Below are 20,418 nucleotides of genomic sequence, written 5' to 3'. Positions count from 1 at the left end.
ATTTTTTTAAATTTTTAGATATTTTTATTTATTTATATATATATTTTTATTTTTTTTTTTTTTTTTTTTTTTACAGCCAGACAGGCTGTCACTCTTTTTTCCACAATACACAGTATTATAACAGACTACACTACATGCGATGAGAAAGTAAAGACTGGGGGATTTTGAAAAGAGTTCAAAATGTGAAAACAAACTTATCTGTTGGAACTACTCAGAAGTTTCACATTGCATAAGCTCAGGATGATATCTAGCCTCATGAGGTCTGCTACTTGTCAAATGTTAAAAAAAAAAGCCTTGCAGCTCTTCTATGCTTACTGAAATGAAATGCACCTTTACTTCTGCAGATAAGGCAAGGATATTCTGACTGAACCATCAATATCTTGTATGTTTTGCTGATTGTCAGCATCAGCAAAAAAAAAAAAAAAGAAGAAGAAGAAAAAAATGCTCGAAAAAAAGGGAGATCAAACTATCTCAACACACAAAACTGCACTTGTGGAAGTTTTGTGTGTCAGGAAACTGTTTCCTGAAGGAAACAGTTTGAAAACCAAACCACGAACAGCCTATGCGGACACTTTGCAGATTGCAGCTGTACAGAATGGGTGTCCTGATTTTAGCATATTGACTACAAACTACATAATGTATATTCATCTAGGAGTATACATTATGTATAATTACAGTTTGCAAAGGTAAAAAGGAAATGTTAGAAAAAAAAGTCCTAAACCGTTTATTGAAAACTTGCAAGTGCAAGTGTTAGCATTTCAAGCTGATAATCTCCGACTACCATACTGGATATTAACTTGGTGTTTGTTCATATGACAGAGATACTCAACATGCTGTTGAAGATGTTTTAGGTGATGATAGCACTGTATGCTAATCACAGGATAAATCACTATCCTCATAAGAGATGGTTCAAATGGTAATGTAAGTAGAAAGTTGATGTCTAGCTCACATACAAAATTTTTCTTTTGGTGCCATGCAGTACACATCAAGTGACAGGCACCATCAATACTACTAGAAGCAATTATTTTGTGTTCAAGATAAATATTTGGACCTAAAAATCTAAAAAAAAAAAACATCTGTTACAAGGAACACCATAAACAAGGAGGCATAACCACTACCAGCATAGTAGGTAACAAGTGAGCGAGTCTCACGGCACAATGACCTTATAATTATCAGCTTTCGCCTAATACTCTGTCTGCCCTGATCCTTTGTTTGTCTGCTTTAGGCAAGTTTGCTTTCCATCATTGGTATTCAATGATGCGTCTTCCATCATGCTTCATTACTGCCCATACTGCACTCAGCAAATATTTCCAAACTATTTCCCTCTAAACCAAAGACCTTCACACAAACATGATGCCACTTTCATTATCCACATTTGATACACTTTTGCTATTTTTAACTTATCAGTTTCCAGTAAAGCACATTGCTGTGGTTTGTAGATTAAGTTCAAAGTCAAATCCTGACATTTTAAATGACTACTACTCACGTGACCTCTAGAAGATTTCTTCTGCATTTTGTTCTATAAAAAAAGCCAAATATGCTCGTACTGCCTTTTTTTTTTTTTTTTACAAAGAACATAAGGATATTTGGGATATTAAGCAATTCCTGGAAATCTAACATCTATGGTACAAGTGCCTTCTCTAGAATGACAGCATAAAAACAACAGATGTTTTTGCTCATCATGAAAGTATACACTTTAAACCAACTGTCAACGATACAATTTGAACAACATAAAGCAGCAGACACAGTAGAAAACACATTTTTCTTGACTGAGCAGTTCACCCCGTAGTTGAATGCATCTCTCCAAATAATACAATAAAAACGTATACTCCAACATTTAATGCAGAAAAGTTTTCATTCTAAACTGCATAAGACAATGTTCAGGCTATAGTTTCCCACATCAGGTTTTCCAGGGTTGTTTTGACCATAGCAATGAGGCATAAATTTGATGTGTTTGCAGAAAAAGAAAGCTTCATTAAGGCAGTTTGGGGATAACTGGCCTGTAGGGATACTTGGCTTTATTTTCACTGGATTTAAAAAGCTCTGCTTCAAAACTCCCAAAACATCTGATGGCTAATTAACTCCTGCTGTCCTGGTCAAAACAGTCAGCTATTTCAAAAACGCAAGCGCAACCTGAATACATAATAAGCTGTGGGACAACAGGAAGATAAACAGTCATTAAAAATCTTGGGCAACAATGAAATATTGACTGAGGTTTCTGTCTGTGATGAGTAAACAAAGTTAAAAAAAGAGGGTTACATAGTTCTTCTTTTTTTGTAGTTTGGAAACAGTAAGTTTTGATGTGGATATCAAACACTTTCCTGGATTGTCCAACATCATTGTGAGCTCGTTCAACAATGTGAACCGAGTCCTCAACAGGACATCATTGTACCTCAGCGGGGTCATTCCCCCCCCCCCTGAGGGAGATATAGAATTGCACATTTCCTATTCTTGGTGAGTGTGGGTGATGTGAAACCCCATCTTACCCAGCTTCCACCTGGAAATTATTTTAGACAGTGATTTATTCCTTTTCATAAGTTAATTAAAAGGCTTTCCCTCTGTGGTCCAAACATTGCTCCTGACAGCTATTCTCCTATATAAGATTTTAAGTAGTATGACTCTATAGCCCCCTATATAGTAAATTAAATGCATCCATTGTATCTTTTAAATGGTCAGCTTTTTTTTTTTCCCTCCCTTCCTCCTGTTTCTGTTGATCTGTGCTAGTCAGGCTAAAAGATCTCAACGGACAGACCTGCAGCGAAAGCCTCTTTCCTCTCTGATTTTTGGAAGATGAATTTCCAAATGGGTCAGTTCCTCTGAGGTTCTCCCAAAGGAAGACAGCAACACACAGACTATTTCAATCTACTGCCACACATGTAATGCTTCTTTTCTTTTCCTTTATCATCTTGAAGTGCATCGGTTCGCTAATATCACTGTTTCAAAAGCAACCTCAAGCTAAACACCGGTGGAATATTTCTGGAATGACCTAAGCCCGCAATTCACCACAACACCGTTAAGCATTAATCAAGCAGCGATGGCCTGCAGGCAGCGAGCTGACCCGCAGCCCGCTGAGTAAACGTGAGTCCTGCCACCGTCAAGCTGCACGAACAATGCTTCCTTTGTGCCTCCGCTCAACTAAACTCCACCATCAACACACCAGACTGTTGTCACGGCAGCAGCATGTGGACTTGAGCTCTTGAGTTTGTTTTTGTGTACCTCCTGGACCGCTCAAGTAATAGAAAGAAAATCAGGACGGGCATCCTGCTAATATTGTGCAGTTTGCTTGTTTCGAGCAATTTATTACAAAAATAACTTCCAAATATGGAGGATGATTTGTCAGTGGGATAAAATTAGGAGACAAAACAAAGCATCATGGTCACAAATAGAAATTTAAGTATATTCACAACAGATGCTTATCCTCGTAGACTGAGTAAAAAAAAAAAAAAACATTTCAAAAAGCTGAATTTCTACTACTCGTTTCTGGCAAATGAAACTTGCAATCGTTTTAAGTGCCTAAACGGGGCCAAAGTTTAAGTTGTCTCCTTTCCAAGTCTTAATAATACAAATCTGGGTTTGAAAAGATGTTCAGCTCAAACCATCTTCACTGTACTCTATTTGCCAAGTATCTTGACCTGACAGCACAACCCGAAGCTTCCCTTGCTCCAAAGCAGTTAAGATGTTCCTGCTTTGTTGACTGTTTTTAATATATTCTGCCAACCTAAGTCATGTTTTCAACAAGGGGCAGCAATAAATTAACTAGGACTCTACGGTCAGCAAACTGCTGGAATAACAAACTAGGAGTGGTGTGCAAAAAAGGCAAAGTTTGCAACCATTTTTTTTTTATTTATCATTCTAAAAAAAATTTTAAATAAGTTATATATTCCTACATAAAACTCTCCAAAATCATAGTTCGGTTTTCTCAGTTGACTGGTTAAGTGGCTAATGCTTAAGGGAAGGATTGTATAAAACATTTCATTAGAAATTAGAAAAAAACAGAGAAAAATTCACAAGAAAGAAAGACATATTTGCAGACATGGAAATAATAATTTGACTGTGATCCAAACACAGTCACAAAAGAGCAGTCCATAAGTTTTCAAACTATGATGTTACTAAAAAGCTAAATAGGCAAGTCAAGGTTGTGTTCAAAGCCGTGAGTGTTGGGATGCCATATATCCCACAACTTCACAAGCATACAGTTTGTGAAAAAGTAGGCAAATAAAGAAGTACAAAGAGCTCTTTATTCTTCCCACAATGCGGGGCAGGAGCAACAAATGTATTGTTCTACACTATTTTATGTGTTTTTTTTTTAGTGTAGGGATTTGAAACATCTTTAGCCGTCTTAGATTACTACAGATTTTTCTTCATTATTCTCTCAAATTTACAAACTGGTGCATGCTGTGTCACAAAACCAGTCCTTGGATATTATCTACCCTATTGATGTAAAGCCACAAATACAGGTTCTCTGTCTGGAACAACTGGGAAAAACTGAGAGGACAGTAAAATTAAATAAGCTACGGTGATGAATCACTGTGATGAATAATCATACAGGTTGCAATGCTGACAATAGTAACACATGATGGTGGCAGCAATATGCCAAGATGATTCTTTTCCTCTGACAGAGGTGCAGGAAAGACGTAAGAAATTTTGGCAATATCAAATGAGGTAAAGACAGGCAATCCTGAAGAAAGGACTACTAGAAATTCCAAAACAAAGTTTTGAAAATAGTTTTTATCAAAACATGACAAGCCAAAACAATCACCCAGGGCTACTATGAAGTAGTTTTGGTCAAAGCATAATCAGTGTTTTCGAATGGCCTATTCAAATTCCAGGTGAATATGTGGCAAGACTTGAAAATTGATGTGCAAACCTGGACGGGACATACAATAAAAGACAAAAGCTAGAAAGTATTGGCTGAAAACACCTGTGTCCCCCAGGGCAGACAGAGATAATTGGCAAAAGCTTAATTTTACCAGTAAAAGTTTTTATTGATAAAACAAAACAACATCAACAAAAAAAAAAAAAAAGATTTATGATTTCTCAGAGCTTCAGAATGAAGTGCTATTTTGCATTGGTCTATCATTTAAAATCAAATAAAACATATTAACATATGTGGTTGTAATGTGAAAAGAACTGGTGAGAGGGATCTAAATAGTTTAAAATTATTCTGTATTTGTTCCTTTTTCTAATATTGGAACCAGAATCCAGTATTTTAGAGAAAACATTTGCCAATACTTATTTAGTCTTCATTAAAACAAACTGTCCTCTTCAGAGTCAGTCAATTATAGAGACACATGTGACTTAAAACCACATACACACACTACAAAACAGGCAAACTTCGTACACGACGGCCGCTTTCTAATCAAGATTTGAACCTATGACCTTTCTGCTCCGGGAAAACACTAACCAGCAATTCACCGTGCAGCTTGAACATGAATAATGAAGTTAAAGTGGGAAGTGTGTGAACATCTGACAAAAAGGAAACTCCATCGTTCTGTGTGTGTGTGACTTTGAAAATTCAGTCCTCCCTCCCTTCAGTAATGCAATCATGCCATACATCTCTGTCACCACATGGTCACACCCCTCTCCTGCAACCTTTACAGTCTCTCACTCACTGCCACACACACACATAGATTGCACACCTATCTAATGGAGAGAGAGAGAGAGAGAGAGAGAGAGGGAGTAGAGGTCCTGCATGGAGGATGTGAGGAGAATTTTAATAGCTTTCAGTCTGTCCTGCAAAGGCTTTGCTACTTTCCTCTCCCAGTGCAGACCGAGATAATTGGTTTCACCTATCAAATGAGATCCCTGTGTTAATCCATGTGTCTTTGTGTTTTTTGTGTCATATGCCCTGTAGGTTACATGCAGCTCCTTAGATAAATTAGTGTTCACAAACCTGCAACAGACCAAGCGTGTTGCATAGCAGCAGAAGCCCCAGTCCACGTGAAACAAGCGATTTAGAGGAAAATGCACGGCAGAAATAAAAGAAATAAAATAAAAATACACACTCACTTGATGAAGTAACTGGCTCCTTCTTCCGTGAAGCCCTCTTCCCATCCTCTCGGCAAATCTGCAAGACGAAAAAACAAACAAAAAAAAGAGCATACTGAGCGGACCCACCACACAGAAAGAAAGCACGCTGCAGCAACAGGGTCCCGCCGGGGATCCCGCAAATCAGATCATTTATCTGCAGCCTACCTGATCGTATCATGTGTCCCGAGTTAACAGGCTCGCCGGTGCGTGGATGAAGCCAAGTAGTGCCACGAGTTTTATCGCTGCAAGAAAGACACCTGTTACTGAAGGGGTAATAAAAAAAAAAATAAAAAAAACAGAAAAGAGCCAAAACAGACTTCCACAGGGAGGGTTAAAAATGCCCCGCAAAGTAGGCTTAAAGACCCAGAGCCGCTCACTTAATAAAGAAGACCCGTCCATCTCTGCAAACTCCGTACGACCAGTTGTCAGGTAGAGTGTCCCGTCCGAGAGGTGCCGCCATGATCCCTCTTCTCCGGCTCGGCTACTGCCCCCCTCCCCGTCCTTCCCCACTCCGAAGACTTTTTTTTTCCATGGAGTCCAGATAATACCACCTCCAGGGCAGCGGGTTTTTTTTTTTTTAAAGGGGAAGAATACCAAAAAAAAAAAGAAGAAGAAGTGAGCCACACAGAACCACCACCAAAGTCCTCCCAGCTGTTCGTTCACAAAGCAGAGAGAGGTCTGGAAGAAGATTAAGTTCATCCAGAGAAAAAATATTTAAAAAGTCCAACCGGAGAACGATTGTTCCATACTGCTAAAGTACTGAAACTCTTTGTGCTGTTGTTGGATTTTGTTACATTACAACAACGAACAGCAGTGTATTTTATTTGTGATGTGACAAAACCTAACACAGAGTAGTTGGGAAGTGGGAGGAAAAGGAAACTTTTTTTTTTTTTTGCAAACAAAAATCTGAAACGTGCATCATCCAAATGTATTCATTTCCCCTGAATCAAACTTGCTTCAACCACTTTTTACTGCAATTACAGATGTGTTTTTGTGTCTCTACCATTGCACATCTTCACAACAATTACTTCTTTTTTGTCAGTTCTTCTTTGCAAAATCAATCAGTCACATTGGATGGAAAGAATATGTCTTTTAAAGTCTTTCCAAAGATTCTCAGTTGGATTTATTGTATGGCTGTACTTTTAACACATTGCATTCAACTCTACTCCATCTTCTCTTTATTTGCTTAATAAAACCATTTCCACATTATGGTGCTACCACTGCCATGTTTCATCCCATGGATGCTGTGTTAAGGTTGTTTATTTTCCAGCACACATTGCATGTAAGCCAAAAGCGAGTTTGCTGTGTCCCCCTCGTGGCATGTAGAACACCGCAAAACGGACTTTTTATTACTTTCAATAATCTTGGCACTTTTCTATCAAGACCAAATTTATATGCACAACTAATAGTTGTCTTGCCAATGACAAATGCTTCTCCTCCTCCTGCTTCTCTGATTAATGCTTTATTTACCTTTAGAAGAAACATTAGCACTCTGAAAAATTCAGCTTCTTTGGAAATGGCTTTTTGTGTCTTCCCCTCCAATAATGACTGTCATTGACTTGTTCTCAACATCCGTCAAGTCAGCTGTCTTCCCTGTGACTGTGCAGGCTACTAACCCAGACCGAGAGGCCATTTACAGGCTCAGGAACTTAGGCGAGTTAAGTGGCTGCTAAGGACTCATAAATTTCCAGTATTTAACTTTTTCACAATATCATTGTTTTCTGAGATATTTTACTTTTAGGCTTTCACTACCTGCAAGCCATAATCATCCAAATGAAACTATGGACCCAGTGTAACATACCACCTAAATATTGTATGTGCACGTTCAGAATACCTTAGCAAGAAAGCCAACAAATCCAGATGAAGCATATGGCCTTGATGTCCATCATCTGCCAAAGCATATCTACGTTTGGTGAAACTATTTTCTCAAGTGTGTGTTCTTGCAGCAGTTGTATGGAGGACTTGTAGTTTGCCTGCTTCAAACTGCCTTTGCTGCGGTCATGCCTTAAGGACAGCGGACTTGTCTGACCATGACACATTAAAAAACTGCTTACACTGCATCAAATAGGCCTGCTCAATTTAGCACTTCTGTCAATAAATTGCACTTCAGGGCTGGGAAGGCAGTGTTCAATGTCAGGGCATAGTGTTGTCACAAGAGTTATTTTACTGAGCTTCGAGAGACAGGTGGCAAAGTGTTACATCATCATAAAAAAAAAGCTCCTTTACTGGGAATAAATCATGTATTTGAAATTAATAAGTAATAGTTCCCTCTGGGTAATATCTTTTCATTGCATCCCATTGATTTGTCAGTCATAGAAAGAGTTGAAACAATGTCTCATCTCTGGGTGTCATGAGTTTTCTGTAGAATGTTGACTCCATTAAACTTTGAGTGTCTTTTGATGGGAAAATGGGGTCAGAAAAGAGATCAACAACACAATAAATATTTGATTTATGATTCACTTCTACGTTGGCTTTGCTGAAATGCTACAGAGTGGTTTATGGCTCTGTTCCTCAAAGATAATGGGAGATTAAACATTTCTTTGTGTGCCTGAGAAACCAGCTCACTAGAGAGGTTGGGAGGTGTTATGTATTTTCCAGGCACATAGTGCTATTTTATAGCAAATCCTAGTAACTGTACAGTATTTTCATAGCAAATGACAGTAACATGTTACTATCATTTGCTATGAAAATACTGTGTAAAAAATAATAAAAACATTTGGCTTTGTAGCATAGCTGTATCTGATGACTTGAAATTGGCTTCTGTCACTTTAAGAAGCTGCTACCCTTTTCAACAATCCTATTTCAGCATGTCATCACAACTATACTTCTCTATTATGCCGTTTACAATCGCAGTTTTAGGAATGCTGGACTGAGAAGTAGTTGGTATGGTAAGTTCAGCAGACATGCAGTTCCACCGGGTGTTTGCTAATGGCTGCCGCCACTAGTCTGGAGGAGCTGAGTGGGGGGAAAGGGGAAGCTTTACTGATGCACTCAATACTTGGTCTGTTCTCCTTTTACATGCAATAATGCAGCGTGGCATGGAGGTGATCAGTTTGTGGCTCTGACATTTTTTTTTAACCTTACTTCCCCCCAGCCCCCACTCAACTTTTCATCAAGGTGCTTAGATGCATCACTTTGATCACTTTGTGAATAGCCAGCTTCTTTAGCAAATATATTTTGTGGCTGAAAAGTCAGAGTCCTCCCTATAATTGGGTCATAACACAAGATTTCTGTTTAATCATAAAACATACTTTTTTTCATTGGTCTATTATAATATTCTATGTTTTTAGATTAATTCAATTTGGACTTACCATTAGCTGAAAACTATAATTGAATGAACCTGAAACTCCCCACGTCCCCCAGAAAATATCACATTATGCTGTTAATCGACAGAATACGTATATCAATTTTTTATGATATTGTAATTCTGATATATTGTTCATTTCAATTTATTTACCAGCTATAATCCCAGACCATGCCATAGACAGGATACACATGTAATCTACTTCTCAGTCATATATAAATTATACATTGTGTTCCTAATATGACACAACGTCAAAGCAGCACCGCATAAGTGCAGCAGATTGCATGAGAAAATTTACTGCATCTTAGTGCTCTGCATGCAGTGCTCTGCATTGTTACAGTGGGTCAACTTAAGAACAGAAAAGATTTGCATAAACTAAAAACTTTTTTAATTAGTCTGAAGCTGAACTAATCAGCATTACATTTTTGCATTTGCAAAAATAGTCGCCCATCCCTCAAGTCGTCTGCGACATGAAGGGTAGCAGCAGGACTGTTGCATTGTATACTGCAGCGTAATCATGTCGTTGCTGTACTCAGTTGCTGTTATTTGACCTTGTTATGATTTATCATCGTTTCACCATACAGACCTTCATTTGTACATACTAATCTACTCACAGAAAATACATACACACACACACACACACACACACACACACACATGCAGTTGCTGTGCAGTCCAGTGCAGATCTGCAGTGGATTCTCTGCTGCTGAATCCTGCCTCTGGGCTGCCAGAGGTTCACAATGCAGCAAGGTGACTCAATGTTATCGTCTTCTCCTCAGAGAGTCTCTTCCTGCTGAATCACGGCTTAGTGGAGGTGCTGAGCAGAAAACGAAACAAAGATTTCTTTAATCTCACTTTGCAATGATCTGCAGCTTGTTTGGTCTCTAATTTATCTGGCACAACCTCTCATCGAAAATCATTACCGTCTTTCTCTGAGAAGCTCACGTTTAAAGTGTCCCTTAATGCCAACAGTGTAAGAAATGCTCTCCAAATGAGAGCATTTCTTACACTGTAAATTACCAACACAGTAATCTTCCTTTGTTTTTGGTCTGCAGCACATTTAATCAACATATAGCTGATGAAAAAAAGAAGAAGTGCTGATCAGCGTCATACTCTCTATAGAGCTTTCTCTCATTTCCAATTTGGTTATGATCTTAAGACATTGATTAATTACCTCGCAGCTCACTGAACTATTACACTGACATCTACAGGGCAGGAATGTAACATTTAGTCATAAGCTCACTCATCCAGAGAGAAACTAGATTTATTACCTTGCTGTGCCCGCCAAGGCTCATAAATAGTAAATTTGGATTTTTTTTTTTTTTCACGTCAGCAGTCACAGTTTTAGTAGAAAGATAATATCTATAAAACTAAGTGCCAATCTTTATCTGAGCTGTGCCAATCATATGCTGCTAGATACTGTAGGGGACCGTATTTTTTATTTGCCACAAAATCAACAAAACAAGGATTTAAATAGTTGTAGTAAGACTCTCAATTAAAACAAAGTAACAGAAAAATAAACAATTTTGTTTTGAAGAAAATAAATGTTATTCCTATTTCTAGCATAGTAAAGATCAGATATCACTTTTATGCTATATCTTCAGAACAGTTTGAAGCATAAGAATTGTAGCGTAGGATAAATTAAGCACAATTCCGCCCTCTTCTGGAGAGACAGCATACTTACATGCTAAGCCTTGCTAATTTTTTAAATATATATACTGCTCAAAAAAATAAAGGGAACATTTCACTTTAATTTTGTGTGTGGCTCCAAATCCAGGCCTCCATTGGTTAATAAATTTGATTTCCATTGATGATTTTTGTGTGATTTTGTTGTCAGCACATTCAACTTTGTACAGAACAAAGTATTCAATGAGAAAATTTCATTCATTCAGATCTAGGATGTGTTATTTGAGTGTTCCCTTTATTTTTTTGAGCAGTGTATATATTTTTCATTAGATATTAACTTGGGATGTGATCAACTGTAGGAAAATCTGTTACAGACAATTAAAGACAGGATTTCTTAAAATAACAAAACATGATTACAAACTTTACCCAATACAAATTCAAGTCAGTGTAAAAAAACAATCATAATAACTTCAGATCATTACTTTCATTGGCCAGCGGATGATAATTCAGCTGTGAGAAGTCTGCTCATCTGTAAGCAGAGCCACAAGGTCTCGTGTCAGGTTTCCCCAAGAGGCCGTTGAGCAGAACTACAGAGGTGGACTTGGACCCATTAATCACAGTGAGCTGATTCTTAAGCTGAGTGAAAGCTTGGACCGCAATGCAGTTTTGTGGGATTCTGCACACAGAAGTTATTTTTGGAATAAGCAAAGCAAATAATGCCGTTTTCAACACTCACACCTTGTAAATTTCATGGAAACACTAAAACCTGATTAGAAAACAACAACAACAACAATAATAATAATAATAATAATAATAATAATAATTTAAAGCCATTTTCACTGTTATGTTCTATAAAAATCCTGTCAGTTAAAACGCTACTATCAAAGATTTTACTAAAATAATTTAATCAGGATGATAGTGTGAAATTTGAAAATTGTGCTGATCATTAAAAAAAAAAACATACGCATCATAATTTATAGATATCTTATGTTTTTTTTTTGTTTTGTTTTTTCTCACTGTCAGAAAAACAAATACCTCCTGTTTTAAGATGGTTAAAATTAGCAAAATTATTTCTAATTATTAAGTGCCACAATAATGAAAGGGAGAATCTGTCAGAGATTTGTGTATTCATACCTTCGAAATCAAAAGGTACGAAAACATACCTTTCCTCAGGATTTGGCAGCACTACATTTGAACTATCTGACTTGGGACAAAAATTTTAGGTTTCCTTCTATAAGATTCTCACAGTAATTTGCTGGAATTCTGGCCCATTCCTTCTGACAGAACTGGTGAAACTGAGTCAGGTTTGTGGGCTGTCTCTCTTGCACATGCTTGTTCAGAGCTATCAACAAATTCCCAAGAGGACTGGGATCAAGACTTTGAGATGACCACTCCAAAATATTTAGTTTGTTGTCCTTGACCCACTCAGAACTACTTTGGCCGTATGGAGGTAGTTGTCCATTTGACCACAAGCTTTAATTTCCTGGCTGATATCTATGTTGCTTCAATGTTTCTACATAATGTTCTTTCCTCATGATGCAATCTATTTTATGAAATGCACCAGTTCAGTGACTCAACCAACTCAAGGACTTGCACTCAAACCAGCAAAAACAATTTGCCAGTCATCTTGGAAATGGCAAAACTATGAGTGACTGAAGTGGAAAAATACGTGTTTAAACTAAGTATAAAACGTTACTGAACATAATTACTGGAATTAGAAGCACCATCATTTTATGCCAAACAATAGTAACACATAAAAAGTTAATTTTGCTTCCTGAATCCCTCCCGCCCCCCACTTGATAAAGAAGACGGAACGCCCACCTGTTCTGCCGTCATGTCGCCACGTACTATTCCATGCAACGCAACCTGCTGTTCATTTTCACAAAAGTAGCCAATCAGGTAACGCTATCTGCCGCACAACCTACCATGCTGCCTAGCCAGTTAGCTGCGGAGGCAGGTCCAGCTGAGAGGGAGTAACGACAGGGCAGCAGAGCAGATGGGGGACAGGGTTCACATTAAAGTGAGTATTTAATGACATGACAGTGGTCCTTGTTAGTTAATCCGATAACATTACTCTGAAACCTCTTTGACACGTTTATTACTGTAAACTGTGAGGCTCGGACCATCAAGGCAACGTTAAACTAGTTCCTGATTTGTTTTTTTTTTTATGCCAAATTTGACAGGGGTAGCTAAAGCTACCATCAACAGCTTCCTTTAGTTTATAATTAGCCACCAATGTAAAGGCAAGCTTCGAAACATATTTACTCAAATGTATACACGGGAACAGGCGGATTTTAATTTGAATTATGTAGTGCAAAGATTAAATCTGTGAATTAATTCAGGCTAGTGTTTTAATGTGTGTGTTTATGTTTATGCCCAGATGTGCTGGAGCCGGGCTCTTCTCACCGGCTGGGTTCTGCTGCTGGTGCAGCTTCAGTACCTGCAGGCTGTTCCCATCGGCATCGACAAGACAAAAGTAAAAGAGACAGAGAAGAAGCCTGATGAGCCACCAGCCAGTGTGGTAAAAATTCACATGACTCGTACACAACAAGCACCACCATGAAAACATAGACGTTAATTAATGTGTAATTATGTTGAAGCCATGTCAGACCCCTCTTTTCTTGTAAGCAAAACACAGTTAACAGTAGTTAGTTCACCCAGTTTTTAAAAAGAATCTGTTACTTTATGACACAAAATTATGTGTCATATAACACATATTAAAAGTAATGGCCCCTGTGCAGTGTATATAATCGGTATTGGTTTGGTTAGAGGTTTAACCGACAACTTTGTTACATTTTACAGGACACTGGACTCCACTATGACCGCTATCTCAGGGAAGTAATTGATTTTCTTGAGAAAGATCAGCATTTCAGAGAAAAGCTGCACAATACAGACATGGAGGACATTAAGGTAGGCTGTGTATCTCTTGCTTGGCTGTAACACTGTCATAATGCTTTGAAAATCTTATGTAACACCACCTAACCGCTTTGTTAATCTCATATTTAGAAGCAAAATTATCTGTAATGTGTTAAGACATGCCTCCTCAGAGAAACATCTGCCCCTCCTTGTTTTCCTTGATTTTTTTAGCAAGGTAAGCTGGCTCAAGAACTGGACTTTGTCAGCCATCATGTCAGAACAAAACTAGACGAATTGAAAAGGCAGGAAGTAAACCGACTGCGGACTCTGATTAAAGCCAAGCATGATCTGGAAGGAGGAAATGGTAGGAGGCTCAGCAAAACTGTATATCACTTTTATGCTTTTACTTTTTAAATTGAATGCTACACCCTTAAAATATTTATTCCTATTGTTGGGAAAAGTGTTTATATTTTGTCTTGATTTTAAATATTGAGACATTAACCTTTTGAACAGACATAGCTGTGGACCACCAGGCTCTCCTAAAGCAGTTTGAGCACCTGAACCACATGAACCCACACACCTTTGAAGTTGAGGATCTGGATCGGCTCATTAAATCGGTAAAATCTGCCTCTATAATATTTTGTCACGTATATAGAACATAAATCATACAGTAACATAATTTCCAAATTATAGAGTTGACCTGGAAAGCAAAATAAAATGACTAAATTATACATCCACTAACATTATGAACTTCCAGCGTTGTCAGCTGCAGCAGGTGTCCAGTTGGTAACATGAGATGTTTACATGGAAAGATTTTTATTTATTTTTTTTAACCTTTGAATGAAATGCGTAAAGGTAACGTACACAAATACATAAAGTAAATGATTTTTCCAAACAGTGCCTGTAATACGGCTTCTTAAAAACATTGAACAAATACAATAGCCTACCAGAAAAAGTCATATATTGCCATCTTCATCTTCCTTTTGTGCACTAAAACCACTAAAATCATCTTCTTCAGAGTCAGAATTGAACAGCCTCACACACACTTTCGTTGTCACCCTTGAGTCAAATTACTGAAACTGTGAAAAACAACTCGCTTATCTGTGCATGCCTACTGCTTGTTTCAATTTGCATTACTGCCTGTGTCACATAACTCACCCTTACCTTATCTAAAGATCCGCCTGAGAGTAGATATCTTCAGAGTAAGTTGTTGCACAAAAGCATTCTGCTTTTAATGATACATTTTGTTTTGCAATCAGATATATCTCATTTTCAAGGTTTATTTTCAGAAGTCAACATGCATACAATGATGGCATGGCTGAAATATAATAAATTGTTCAGGAAATCTCAACAAGAAATGCAAAATAGGAATACAAGTAATCTTTGTAGACTAGACTGCTAAACCACACATTATATATCACTGTCATTAACTGCTCAGGGAGCCTGTGCTCCATTTAAAAAGTTACATTTTTAACCTCTTTAAATGTTTTCACCTGCTTACAGGCAACGAATGATCTGGAAAACTTCGACAAAGAGAGGCACGAGGAGTTCAAGAGGTATGAGATGATGAAGGAGCACGACAGGCGGGAGCACCTGAAAACTCTGGATGAGGAGCAGAGAAAGAAAGAGGAGGAGCACTACGAGGAGATGAAGAAGAAGCATGCGGATCACCCTAAAGTCAACCACCCAGTGAGTGGCATTGAGCGGAGAAGGATATAAAAAGCTGGTAGCACGTTGCAATATTCTAGTTTTAAGATTTAAGCTTTACAATTAAAATGTGGTGTTCACATCACAGTTGATTCGTTATTTTTCTGTCTGCAACATGGTTTTAAATAAACTGAGAAATGTATTAATGTCATGACGTAGGGCAGCCAAAATCAACTAAAAGAGGTTTGGGAGGAAGCTGATGGATTAGACCCAGAGGACTTTGATCCAAAGACCTTTTTCAACCTGCATGGTAAACCTTTCACCAGCAGTCGCTTCGTAAAATAAGATTATCAGCCTTTCATTTAATGCCATTTCTTTTTTTTCTTTTTTTTTTTTAATCAAATATAAGAATTTGCATACATTTCTTTCATTCGTTTTATTCCCTTTAAATGCAGATACTAATGGAGATGGTTTCTTCGATGAACAAGAGCTTGAAGCATTGTTCACCAAGGAGGTAAAGCCACAGCATCTAAAAATGCTCCATTTCAGCAACTGATTTAATACAATCTGTCTTGCTGTATCATTTCAGCTGGAAAAAATCTATGACCCCACCAATGAAGAGGATGATATGGTGGAGATGGAAGAGGAGAGGCTGCGGATGAGAGAGCATGTTATGAACGAGGTAAACTGAGGGTTACAACCTTCATCATTCAAAATTTATTTTAAAAGTTTTTTTTTTCTTTTTTTTCTATACTCATACTGGGTTGGACCCTCTCTCTTTCCAAACGGCTTCAATTCTTTGTGGCATAGATTCTGCAAGCTATTAAAAAAACAAAAAAAAGTAAAAATAATTGTCATTTAAAATTAAAAAGTTTTACATGATGACATGGTGCATCATCCTGCTGAGAAAAAAACATCAGCACATGAGTGTACACTGGGGTCACAAAGGGATGTGGTCAGCTTTCATGTTTCATGATATGCGGTTGGTACAAACCACATATCATTTGTTACTTAGCAAACTTTGTCACTTACCAAAGTTTGCTAAGTAACAATGCCCTACGTCCATTAGACAGCGCTAGGACAGAAACCTGTCTACTATATAAAAGTTAGGCTGAAGCTGACTCACCAGACTCAACATTTCTTTAAGCTATTATCTAATGTTTTAGCAAGTCTTTGCGAGGCATGGTGTCGTTTCTGGTGGTGTTGGAAGAGGCACCTGGTGTGATCCTCTGCTGTTGTATCCCGTCTCCTTTTACACCAATCACGTCTCTTTTCTCTGAGTTGCTGCCCTGTGATTGGCTGATTCACTGTTTGTGGCAACAACCAATTGAATGGCTGTACATAATAAAGTGGCAGCATAACATTATGGAGCCCTGTGATAAAGTTTGGGTTGCTTATATTAATGGGCATGATGAGTACCTCTTTTTTGATGTCTGCGTGTTGACGTTCAGCCCAATGCCATGAGCTTGTCGTTTGAGACGAGTCTGATCTGAAATGCTCACTCTAAGCTTTCTGGTCTAGGTGGATTCCAACAAAGACAGGTTGGTGTCTTTAGATGAGTTTCTGGTTGCTACAAAGAAAAAGGAATTCCTGGAACCAGATAGCTGGGAGGTGAGAAACGGCACGAGACTGTAGCAATATTAAGCGTTTATGCTAAAACGATTAGCATAAACATACATGCATACCTGTTGAAATGATTTCCTACTGTATTCTTGGTCAGACTCTGGAGCAGAATCAGGCCTACACAGATGAGGAGATGAGAGAGTTCGAGGAGCATCTGGCTCAGCAAGAACAGGACCTCAATCAGAGGACCGTTGATCTTCAAAAACAGAGAGAGGAGCTGGAGCGACAGCAGGAGCAGCTGAATGCACAGAAAGTTGAACTCCAGCAGGTAAGGAGTGGAAACAGAGTCTGAAAGAATCACCTACACCTGGGATCCATGTTTCATGTTGTTGAAAAAAAATTTAGTTGCAAGGAGGATGGTGGGATTTGTCATAGTTGGCAATTGCTACCAGTTTTAGCCTTTTACTTGCTTGCTAACATACTCTAAGGTTACAAACAAAATCATTTTTGAATCTAATGAAAAAGTAAAAACCTCCCTCAAGTTATGTTAAAGATATGATTAGCTATGTTTTGTTCAGAAGAGCATTCAAAATCTCATATTTCTGGAGTACAATCATTACGGGAAAAGTTTGAACAATGTAAATAATCTTCCCTACGCCAATTTTTATCATCATATCTTCAAATGTTTTTAACATTACTGTTACCGATATTAGAAAGTCTAATCAAAACTCTTTCCAGGCTGTTGAACATATGGAACGACTGAAGTCAGAGAAAGTCGAGCTTCCTCCAGAGGTTCACGGTAAGTGTTGACTGCACATTTTGTTGTTGTTGTTGTTGAAATGTCCTGCCTCGGCAGCGAATATAAAACTGTTTTTTACGTCGCAGTCGAAGGAAACGCCGACCCTGAGGTCCACGCAGCTGACAACCAGCTGCATCCTGATCAAGAAGCCCACCCGCCAGGACATCAAGAGATACCCCAGCACCATCAGGATACGCCACAAGAGCACCTTGAGCAACACAATCAAGACTTACCTCAGCAAGGACAACCCCAGGCTCATCACGACGGACTGCCAAACCAGCAGAATGTTGCACAAGGCCAGCATAACCTGGCATAACGGCGTCAAAACAAAACAAAAAAAACAAAAAATCAACACCGGACTTTCGCTGTACTTAACTCGTACTTAGAGAGGAGCGATGTCCCTCAATCCTAAGACCACTTTAACAGGTACAACCAGCATTTTAGGTTTTTAAATACTATATGAAGATTGGCACATATCAGACCCGTTATCCCCGATACACGTTTTATAGCAGCAATCTTCAGATCATATGAACAGAACTGAAAATGACCCACCACTAACCTGTATTGATAATTATTTTAGAGAAGTGCAAAGAAATAAGAAGAATATTTACCATCCACATAGAACAGTGTTTAAGTCTCTTCTGTGGCTTTGGCATGCAGAGTTTCTTGGATTTGTGCAGTAACGGTTTTAAAGAGCTTTAAGATGTAAAAATTCTTCTTAGCTTCTCTCTGTTGTTCTTGCATAGGCTACCCTCCCAACTTCTTTAGATAAAAGAAACATTTTTAAGATTTTCTACAGGTAAGTGGGACCAGGAAAATTCAAGAAAAACAAGAGAAAGTGCTGGAATCTGAACATACTCATTTCAAAAGTACATTTTGATGCATCGATCTGACTTGTGACGGATCCATCTAAAAAAAAATCTATATTGCTGTGAAGGGAAGGTTGTCGTTAAAAGTTTACCTAAAATCTACTGCCCTAAGCAATGCCACATAATGCCAGTCATCTTCAAGTCACCCTGCAGCTGCTGCCTGATTTTTTTTTTTTTTTTGTAATTTTTTTGTTCAGTTAAGTGTGCTAGAAATTAAATTTAAGAGTGAGAGAATTTTTTTTTTTAAAAAAAAGGGGCGAGATTTCATTACAACTTTAAAATCTTGCAAAATCTCCATTTGATTTATTGCTAAGTATGATTTTACTACTTGATCTGGTGCACTACCTGCGACGCTGCTTCGATCAGGCCACCTCATTCGACGACCTAGAGGAGCTCTCACCAGAGGCCTTTCAATTATCCACTAACTCAGTTCAGGTGTGTTGAAAGCATGGAAGACTTTCCAGGCCAAAGTGCCCTCGAGCATCATGGAGGGAAACAGTTACTGCATGCTCCTGGAAGGATTTTGTATTAGAAATTTATTAGTCGCATAGAATAAGAACAGTGACTATTTTGAATACAGCTGGTTATACTTACATGTGTACGTACCATGTTTGTAAAATTGAACAATTGTTAATTTAAGAAAGATTTTAAGAAGTTTAGGTGTACAGGTTGTTTACCGTAATTATGTGTTCATTTCAATGATGTTGCAAACAGAAGGAATTAGTTTTGTCTGGAAGTGGAATTTTATTTGGTTTAAAACTACATATAAACACATTTTTTTTAATTAAAGGCTGCTTTTTTGGCTAAGTTGGTGCGATATCCAGTCTGCTGTTTTCCCTTGGTTTTTCCCATTTGCTGCTTTTTTTTATTTTTATTGGAGAATGTTTAATTTAGCAATGAGACATCTTATTGAGATAAAGACAGATTTGTTACTTCATACTCCATCCTTGCTCATTTTTTTTTTTTTGTCATGTTCTTTCGAATACTGCACAGAATATACAGGTCGGGTTTCTGAATGCCTGTTGCTCCATACAAGTCATTTGGCAATACTACAGATTCAGCTCAAGATAATAAAACTGTTTACCTTTTATCATGCTTGCTTGATAGTGACTCTTATTGTATAATATGGTGACTTATTGCTGTGAAAAGGAACAGACAGAACGCAAGTATTCTTAAGGTCTAGACAAAGTATGATAAGGAAAATAGAAAATATTTTTATTTCCAGAATTTATTCCCTCTCCTGTTGTCCGTTTTTCATCCAGTGATGTATTTATCCGTCCTTCGATAGTTCAGGGCAACATAAACTATGGAGTTAAAAATACTAAGCACAGGTTTATAGGATACAGCTTTATTGAAACAGTCTTAACCAATAACATCAGTGTACAAATGGGTTACGGCGCAACAAAACAGCGGGTTAAAGAAAGAAAAGGGGGAAAAAAAAATGCTTATGAAAATTATTGGATCAAAAGGGAGAAGCGTCGACAGTAAGGTACAAGAAAACCATTCCCATGAACTCAGATCGACAGTGGCAGGGTAATTTTTTGCATTTACTTTGTAAAAAAAATAAATTAATGAACTCTTTCAAGTTTACAGGAACATCTATTTGTAGTTTTACATGACACAGACTCTCTGAGAATCCTACATGTGGTGAACTTGAGCATGTTGAGTTAGAACATTTAGAGGATCTAAATGTCAGCAGGCTGATTAATAAGTAGGGCGGGAGT

The 20,418-nt window shown here is 37.9% G+C and overlaps 2 protein-coding genes and 1 long non-coding RNA gene across 10 annotated transcripts in view; 1 reads left to right on the top strand and 2 right to left on the bottom strand.

Moving 5' to 3' along the window:
* Positions 1-6,567, bottom strand: part of LOC106962587 (pleckstrin homology domain-containing family A member 7-like) — an 86,139-nt gene extending 79,572 nt beyond the window's left edge. For 4 of the 7 annotated variants that reach the window (XM_015057079.1, XM_015057080.1, XM_015057081.1 and 1 more), the window contains exons 1-3: positions 6,408-6,567; positions 6,196-6,272; positions 6,010-6,067 (exon numbers count right to left, since the gene is read on the bottom strand). In XM_015057079.1, coding sequence (XP_014912565.1) covers positions 6,010-6,067; positions 6,196-6,272; positions 6,408-6,490 — 218 coding nt within the window. In that variant the 5' untranslated portion in view covers positions 6,491-6,567. The remainder of the gene's footprint in view (positions 1-6,009; positions 6,068-6,195; positions 6,273-6,407) is intronic. The other 3 variants (XM_015057083.1, XM_015057084.1, XM_015057086.1) reach the window with 1 other exon arrangement.
* Positions 6,568-9,444: 2,877 nt separating this feature from the next.
* LOC106962590 (uncharacterized) lies at positions 9,445-11,634 on the bottom strand. Its single transcript, XR_001428004.1, has 2 exons — positions 11,443-11,634; positions 9,445-10,151 (listed from the first exon to the last, which is right to left on the bottom strand). It is a non-coding gene; the product is annotated as an uncharacterized LOC106962590 (long non-coding RNA).
* Positions 11,635-12,879: 1,245 nt separating this feature from the next.
* On the top strand, positions 12,880-18,537 carry LOC106962589 (nucleobindin-2-like). Of its 2 annotated transcripts, none has more exons than XM_015057090.1 (13): positions 12,880-12,980; positions 13,341-13,481; positions 13,763-13,870; positions 14,048-14,180; positions 14,330-14,433; positions 15,320-15,505; positions 15,683-15,773; positions 15,919-15,977; positions 16,053-16,145; positions 16,985-17,074; positions 17,184-17,354; positions 17,765-17,825; positions 17,912-18,537. In XM_015057090.1, the coding sequence occupies exons 1-13, from the start codon at positions 12,957-12,959 to the stop codon at positions 18,139-18,141; spliced, it is 1,491 nt and encodes a 496-aa protein (XP_014912576.1). In that variant the 5' UTR covers positions 12,880-12,956; the 3' UTR covers positions 18,142-18,537. The 2 variants fall into 2 exon arrangements, with proteins under 2 accessions (XP_014912576.1, XP_014912577.1); XM_015057091.1 differs by having other exon boundaries at positions 12,881-12,980; positions 17,918-18,537.
* Positions 18,538-20,418: the final 1,881 nt, after the last annotated feature.

This window comes from Poecilia latipinna, unplaced genomic scaffold (assembly GCF_001443285.1).
Source record: "Poecilia latipinna isolate Pla-1442-1.1 unplaced genomic scaffold, P_latipinna-1.0 Scaffold1436, whole genome shotgun sequence".
Classification (NCBI taxonomy): Eukaryota; Metazoa; Chordata; class Actinopteri; order Cyprinodontiformes; family Poeciliidae; genus Poecilia; species Poecilia latipinna.
The sequence above is the reverse complement of the archived record's forward strand: the minus strand, read 5'-3'. Positions and strand labels throughout refer to the sequence as shown.